Genomic DNA, 8,796 nt, shown 5'->3' on the forward strand with positions numbered 1-8,796 from the left:
GTCATATACCTTTATGTATAAGCTACCTTTCTTCATGCTCTATACAAACCATTTACGGTTTAATTTTTTTGTATTACTTTTATGTAGAAGTCATTTAAAATTGACTATTTTTTGTTCCCTGATAGATTTTGTTAAAATGTGACTTATTTGATTTATAGCTCGCATGGCGTGATTACTATTAGCTTTCGCTTATATCCATTATTCAGTGTTTATGCTTAATAAAGCTCGGTGTCTGAGGCTTTGTGGATTATGTTTGATCATCTTATCTTACATTATGATAAACAATTTAAACTATGTCTAGCGATTTGTGAACTGCTAAGGGGCGAGAACTCTGTTATCGATATCAACGGAATGTTTCCACGATTCGCCTATCATCGGAATTTTCCGTATAGATACTGCGTACATGTATATATAAATACGTACTAAGCGCTTAATACATGTAAATTGCAGTTGAAAGAATATAAATACAAATATTAAAGGATTATGCAATATAATTTTATATATGTATACAGTCTTATAGAAAAAATATGCTCGTAAACAGTTATTCAATGGGGCAGTTACACTTTAAGTGGCGCATTCAGGCCCTGGCTTAAGGGCTGCACCTACCCCCAAATATACGTTCATGAGCTGGAATGGAATATATACGTGTCAGTTTCATGCAATAGTCTTTCTTAGTGTACTCCCTTACAAAAACATATTATGCTGTCATCCAGTTGTTAAGCACCTGTCTATAGGTACTGCGAAGGTCTTTATCGAATGACTTGGACATTTAAAAGCAAATGTTATTGGCCTTTTAACTTAATAAATGTCTCAGAGTCACTAATAGTGGCGAATAGGTATGTAACACATTAAGACATACATGTATAATGAGGAAAGAAGGAAGTTGTTTATTTTTGTAATATGTGCATAGTCAATTACAAATGAGCCGCGTCACGACAAAACCAACATAACCAGCCGACAACCGACAAGACCAGCCTTCGCGTCCGCGCAGTCTGATCAGGATCAATACTGTTCGCTATCGGTTTCTCTACTTGAAGCGAACAGTATGGATCCTGATCAGACTGTGCGGACGCGCAGGCTGGTCTGGATCGATGCTGGTCGCAAACCCATTATGTTTGTTTGTCTTGACGCGGCTCAAATGTTGGGCAAATGTGTGTCTGATTATAGATCAGACATCCCGCACACACCACCACATTCACATACATTTGTGCTTAATGATATACTATGCACATCTTTCAGTAACATATTTTTATCACAGAAATTTATTGAAATCTATAAAATTCTTACTAATTATGTTTTATTTAAATAAAAACACATACACATAATGTATAGGAATCTGCTTTCCTTATTACGGGTCAAGTAAAGTTGTGTATGTCTTCAAAAGAAACTTCCATATATTTTTTGTAATAATACTATACATGTATATTCATACTGCAAAGGATTTAAAGCACAATATTTGTGTGAAGCCAAATTATACTTATTTTATATAACAGAAAAAAAATCAAGTTTGTACTGTACTAAGTCGTGGCCACGAGTTACTAAGTCGTTTAAGTCGTGGGAACGAGATAACTATGTCTTGCAGAAGAGATAATTAAATCAGATTACACAATAATTTTCTAAACTTAGAAAATTTCTGTTTAAAGATTTACGTCCAACATTAATCTTTGAAAATACTGAAGTGTTCACTTTGAACTTGATACATGTATTTAGGATCATAAGGCCCATAAATCAGACATTAATTTTGACAATGTTATAGCCCTTTGTTGGGACAATTCTATTATAGACTTGGTCATTTTGTTCGTACAACGGCCTGTTAACATTGTTTATACCATAACTTGAGAGGGACTTAGTCCTGGTTTGTTTTATTGGGTAGGAACATTGCCCATGGACAGTAGATATCCTATAAGGATGTTTGAGGTCACGGGTCAGATAAACTTGACACATGTAAAATCCTTGTCTGATGAATGATTTAGAAAGAATAAGCCGTAGTTTATAAAACCTAAAAAGATCAGTAGATGACACCTAATATTTTTTAGGCAATTTGGTCAGAAATCAGGGTCACAATGACGCTAAAATTTTGACCATTCAATAACTTGTATAAAAGGCACTTTTACGGACAGGAAAAGTAGGGAAAATTCATATAAATAGTGTAATTTGATTGGTTATTAACTCGTTCGCACGACTTAACTTTATCGTGGCCACGACTAAACTTTCTCGTGGCCACGACATAGTAACTTGTTCCAACGATTTATTTATCTCGTGGCCACGACTTAGTAACTCGTGGCCACGACTTAGTCATCTCGTTCCCACGACTTAATTATCTCGTAGCCATGACTTAGTAACTCGTGGCCACAACAAAGTATCTCGTTCCCACGACTTAACTATCTCATGGCCACGACTTAGTAACCCGTGGCCACGACACAGTATCTCGTGCGCACGAGATAAATAAAACCTTTGTGCCACCGTAAGTATCACACACGCTCAAAAAGAAGTGTTAACAATTGTATAAGAGGTGAGTTGCCACTTGTAGGATGAGTTATTAGAGAAATCTATAACATTTTTTTTCCACATGCTGACGGAATCTTTAAAAACACGCACTTTTCGTCTGTCGCATCGTGTTCTCTTGTTTTTCAGTAAATTTCCCCTTTACATGTCAGGCTCCAACTAACACTGTTCTGTATACGTCCCTGTATAAAGGGGACGTAACTTTGTTTACTCGACGTGCCATAATACGGGATCATCCGGAAAATAACGGGATGTACCGACAAAGCGACACCTGCTGTCATAATATGAACACAAATTATTGCAACTCGCATTATGCTTACTGCCAACTGCTTAGTGCGTACTGTCACATGCGACTATAATATCGCTATCGTTGTCATCTTCGTTGTCGTTGCGCAGTGATCATGTACTGCATTATATTTGTAATCAGTGAATATATTGAAGCATATGAATGCTAAGACACATCAAACTCGCCAATTATTGATCAAAATTAATAATTTATTGTGACATAATGTCGACAATATAAGTGGCAGATTTATAGCAAATTAAAGGTACTGACATAAACTTACCATGTTACATATAGTAATATCAAGAACAAGCAAAGAATGTTATCTTAAACACCACACATAATACGTTGTCCTTTATAAAAGATGCAATTAAACATAAAGCATGTTAAAATATGTGAGTTTGATGGTTTAGTAGGGAACACATAAGGTTGCAATTACATGAAAGTGCATTCAGTAATCATAAGGCATGATTGAATTCAGCAAAACGCAGGTTTTCATTGTCATAGAGAAGTATAGAAGCAAGCATAATGTAAGTTCCGATATCATTAAGCAAGATGGAATAAATGCACTAATTCTGTTCCATACAACACATTACTGCATGTTCAGTGCTATTTCTTCACTTGTTTAACATCTAACATGCTCTTAAACCATTATCAAACATTATTTAAACACATGCTTGACATATCTAAATAATTAAAAAATATGGATCTGACACATAAGAAATTCAGCAGGTTAAGGTTAAAACACTCAAAGCAAGAATGTTACCATAAAACATTTTACTTGCATTTGCATTCTTTTCCACGTCTTGATATATAAATTGATATATTCACATTGTCATTCATGACCTCGACTGCCACGACCTAATTGATTTTGACAGGTTTGTGTGTCAATCAAGTTAGCAATCGTCATAATTTCTGTCTGACAATCAAACATTCAAGTTAATGACATCCAACACTGTACAAGTTATTTGTTATAATAATCAAAATCCAGCAATAACAGTATGTTTGGACAGTTGCTTATGCTCCAACCAATCACATGTCTTCTTAAATGTTAAATTTTACTTCAATAAAATGTTGAAAAAAATCACTCACATAAAGTATATTTGTGTAAAGTTAACAGGTTAGTAAAGGTATTACAGTTCTATGAATAATGTTAATGTTATGTTCAGCTGGCTAATTCTACACTGCTGGACACTGTAACCACTTCTTAGTTGTTTTTGCAAATATGCCAGTTTTGTTTGTTTTGTTTTTATGGATTTTAAGTCACACCTACACAGTTAATATTCCAGCTTGATACTAAAGGAGAAAAATCTCAGGTGTACCTCTGTACGTTATTTCAGGCACAAGCAGGCATCTGCGTAGAATCACAGACCTAACATCAGGACCACACACTTTAATTTAAGCTACCTATCTTTAGATCTACCAAGATGGACATGCACAAAATATTTAGAAAAGAACATAAACCTTTCCCTCCCTTCTCCAACAATAGCCATTCTTTTGCTTTCACCATCCCATGCCAGATCCTTCACTGCTCCACCTAGTGGCTGATACTCAAATTTCAAAATATTTTCTGGGTTTGTTGTGTCCCAAATCCTAATTTTCCCTGAATTATCTAAAATGCAAAAAACAATAATGTGAAATCAAGCATATTCAATGTTCTATTCAAAATGTTATCTTAGTTAATCATTTTCACCCTTTCAAATTCATTGGCTTAAGATATAATAAAGCTAAACTGAAAGCAACTGTTGTTTAATTAAAATCTAACCCTTGTAGATTTTTTTAATGGACTTGTTGAGCTTCCATTTTTGAAGGGGTTAGTAGTTTTCACTTTGAATCATGGCACTAAGCCACAGTGATTTTTTTGGACTTCCAATCATAATCTTTATAGGTCTTTCAAGATAAAAAAAACGAAGATAATCAAGCTATGATATAGAGCCTGTTCAGACTGCACAGATATTTAGGTTTTCATTACATTTAATTTAAACTTAAACAATTAAGTAAGTGATAGCAATTACTCTTTGAACAGTTTACTTTAATTCATTTGAGTAGCATGTTATCATAATCTATATAAAACATAAGTTAAAGTCTTCTGTAAAATACCTCCAGAGGCAATGTAAAACCCAGTTGGTGCAAACTTAGCCACTGTAGCTGGACAAGAATGATCGGAGTACACCAAACATTGTGTGGCATCCTGAAATGATAGAGCAAATAATTAACTGACATGCTTAATTTATAATCACAAGATATCAATGAGATATCAGTTGTTGAACCAAACTGACGCCTTATGAGTTCAGGGCATGAAGAATGGTCACATGATCTTGGTATAATGTGATCATCATATAATTTACAAGACCCCAAAATCATTTAAATAGTTATTCCTTAAAATTAAAGCAAAGCAAAGTTAAGGAATGTACTTTTCACAGACTGGAACTTGTAAACAGTAAAGAAACAGTTCAAAGGCTATATACTTACATTCAGATTTCTGACATATACATTATTTCCATTACAATACAGCAGATTTCCAGGTTTTAATCCTTTGTTCAAATTCTTTGTCGGATCTCCACTTAAAACAACAGGCAACCCTCTCGTTGTCTTTGGCAAGGAGGCAAATGTGCTTTCTGTAGCAGAAAAAGTTTGTTATTTGATCAGGTAAAATATATCTGAATGATCTAACAGTATTACCACACAAAGTTACCTTCACTTAATTACTTTTCATTCTAGCATTATTGTATTTTTCAATTAAAAAAAACAACAATGTTTTTAATATTAATTGTATTTTTGGTGTTTAGATCTTACTAAACATGCTAAATGACATTTGTTTTTCAACGGCTAAATAGAATACTCATAGTATAAAATTTCTGACTGTATTTAGTTGTGTACAACTATAATGTCTGTGACCAAATTAATTTAAGCCAAATATCTGTATCTGTATCTGTGAGGGTATGTCGTAAAGACCAAAATCTGGCTTTAAAAGACGGTGAAGGGAGTGTGTCCTAGTCACAAAGTTTTATAGAGTTTTTAAGTTGTTGGACTGTTGATGAACACACTTGAGAGTCACTTAATTTATTCCAGTCTAACACTGTTCTGATGAAGAAAGAATTTTTGTAGTTTTCTGTTTTTACATATACTGGTTTGTAACACTTTTGATTATTACACACAGATTTTTCCACAATATTATCACTTATATAGTCTTTATATGATTTAGCTCTTACAGATCGTCTAGTGCCCTGAGGAGTTAGGTATTCTCGTATGTTAATTGCCGGTACTTGCCCTTCCACTACCTTGTACATGAAAGTAAGCCGGTGTAGTCTTCTGCGCTCTTGGAGGCTTGGTAATTCCAATTGTTCCAGCATTGATGTAACGCATCCTGGATCCCTAGAAGTATAGTTATTTGTAATAAATCGAGCGGCTTGCCTTTGTATACGTTCAAGTTTGTCAATTTCGTTTTTGGTATAAGGGTCCCAGATAGTGCATCCGTATTCTAATTTGGAGCGGACTAGGGCTAGGTAGGCATTTTTGCGGCATGGTTTAGGACAATGGCGTAAGTTCCTTCTTAAGAATCCAATAGATGAGTTAGCTCTTTTACAGATGTTACAAATATGTGTTGACCATTTCATGTCATACGAGAAAGTGATACCAAGGTAAGGATTGACTTGAACTTGTTGAAGTATGTTGTTATCAATGTTGTAGAAATGCATCGATTTTGACTTCGACATCAGCAGGTAACATTTTTTTGAGTTAAATTTCATCCCCCATGTAGATGCCCAGGTTTGGAGATTGTCTAGGTCTTTTTGAAGTTGGAGATTGTCTTTTTGGGACTTGATCTGGCGATATAGTAAGCAATCATCAGCAAACAACCTCACTTGTGATTTTACATGGTCCGGAAGATCGTTAATATGTAGTAAGAAGAGCAATGGTCCGAGCACTGTACCCTGTGGGACTCCAGAGCCCACATTTACTGACGATGATTGTTCGCCTTCTACGACTACACTCATCTTGCGCTGCATCAAGAAGTTGGCGATCCAAGTATGTAAGTTTCCTCTGATGCCAAAGGAGTGAAGTTTATGAAGAAGCTTTTTGTGGGGAACAGTATCGAAAGCTTTACTAAAGTCCAAAATGATGGTGTCTACTTGTGCGTTATTATCGTACATGGATAAAAGATCATGAGTGGTGACAATTAGTTGTGATTCACATGAGAAGCCGCTTCTGAATCCGTGATTCAATGACGTAAGTGCTTTGTATTTATCCAGATGATTCAAGATGTGCCGACAAATAATGTGTTCCAGTAGTTTGGAAAGAATACAAGTTAATGATACAGGTCGATAGTTTAAATATTGACCATATATCAAATTAAATTCTAGCTAGTTAAGTGAAAGCTGATATGTGATATTAACTGTTATAGTGGTGTTATACATACTTGTTTCACATATCACAAATACAACATTCTTAAGGAATGTATCATTATGTTTCTGGTTATTAAAAATTCAACTTATTATTGAAGATGAACTTAAAATTCTGAAAATTAAATTAAGGGTTCATGCTAGCCAAGGAAAGGGAAGTGACAATTCCCTTTAGAACACAAAACGTTATACAGACAGTGAATAACATTGAATTAAAATTTTGACAATGATATATTGATATCGAAAATTATAACAACAAAAGAAGAGGATTACATTTTGACATTAACAAAAATTTAGCTTTAAAGAGTAACAAAAATAACAGGGTTTTAAGAAACGGCCAATAAACAAAATAAGTATTTAAGTATGTTTTAGAAACACTATAGTATGTGTACGTTTTGTTCAGGATCAGGTACTTCCTGTACCTCTCAATGTGGGTCGAGAGAATTCGAGGACGAATTAGATAAAACATTTCCGACGGTTTCTGGTTAAATATATGCCCCACAATAATTTTTTCTTCCGGTCTACACATCATTATTGGACTAAACCACTTTTTAATTATATGATACTGTTTGTAAAGCATTTTCTATGAATTTCAATTGGAATTAGATTGAGGATTTCCTACTTCCGGTTAATGAAACAAACTATAAGCCGTGAGAAATCAATTAGTTTTCTCTGTAACATGGCATGACATTCTTGAGTTCTAATATTATAGTTCGAAATATAACACTGAAATAGCTGTACTTACCTAATTTTATCTTATCCGACATTGTTAGGTCGTACTTGAAGTTTCAAAACTCTTGAAATGTACACCGGCCTTAACACGGAAGTAAACTTGTAATGCGCATGCGTGACATTGATGCCCATAAATGGACATTCTACTTTCGATTTGTCTAACACAGGCCCGAAAATTACCTAAAAAGGTTAGGTTTAATTTAGAATAGAATACTAGGGCTGTGTCATTGATGTTTTCGTTTTAAATTTAAAGAATGATCAGTGTTATTTTTTGGCAGGTCGATAATATGAGTCAATATAGATCGGGGCACACTAAATTTTCCAAACATGATATACGAACGTTACAGGTCTACCTGCAAACTCCTCGCAGCGGTTACTTCCCCTGATCTGTACAGTAACAGTTAAAGTAGCAAAGCGTGACGTAACCGCTGTGAGGAGTTTGGTCTACCTGCATAAATACTATTTATCACACACCCGTGCCGATTTTGCGACTCCGTAAATATGGTATTGCACGGTGGTGCATATATTTTGACGATTTATTGCACAAGTTGAATAAATTATATTATGCGAGCCTCTGGCGAGCATAATATTATTTTAGTCAACGAGTGCAATAAATTCAGTAATGAACTTACATGAATTTAAAATTCTATTTATCACATACCCAAAATAAAGACCGTTTAAAGTGAAAAAGAGTCATTTTTCATTGACGCGCAGGCCTATAGTACTATAACGCTAACATTTAGCGCGTCTTTACACGATGTTTGTATAACGCTAATGACGTCACGTCAAAATATATGCACGGCCGTGCAATACCATATTTACGGAGTCGCAAAATTCTCACGGTGTGTGATAAATAGAGGATATTGAATGAGTATA

The 8,796-nt window shown here is 34.7% G+C and overlaps 1 protein-coding gene across 1 annotated transcript in view; it reads right to left on the reverse strand.

Annotated features, from left to right (window-relative positions):
* Window positions 1-8,078, reverse strand: part of LOC132713289 (WD repeat-containing protein 1-A-like) — a 28,215-nt gene extending 20,137 nt beyond the window's left edge. The window contains exons 1-4 of the mRNA XM_060695807.1: window positions 7,934-8,078; window positions 5,261-5,406; window positions 4,889-4,979; window positions 4,253-4,400 (exon numbers count right to left, since the gene is read on the reverse strand). Of these exons, the coding sequence (XP_060551790.1) occupies window positions 4,253-4,400; window positions 4,889-4,979; window positions 5,261-5,406; window positions 7,934-7,955 (407 nt within the window). The 5' untranslated portion in view covers window positions 7,956-8,078. The remainder of the gene's footprint in view (window positions 1-4,252; window positions 4,401-4,888; window positions 4,980-5,260; window positions 5,407-7,933) is intronic.
* Window positions 8,079-8,796: the final 718 nt, after the last annotated feature.

This window comes from Ruditapes philippinarum, unplaced genomic scaffold (genome assembly GCF_026571515.1).
Source record: "Ruditapes philippinarum isolate M1 unplaced genomic scaffold, ASM2657151v2 ctg253_1_1_1_1, whole genome shotgun sequence".
NCBI classification, from domain to species: Eukaryota; Metazoa; Mollusca; class Bivalvia; order Venerida; family Veneridae; genus Ruditapes; species Ruditapes philippinarum.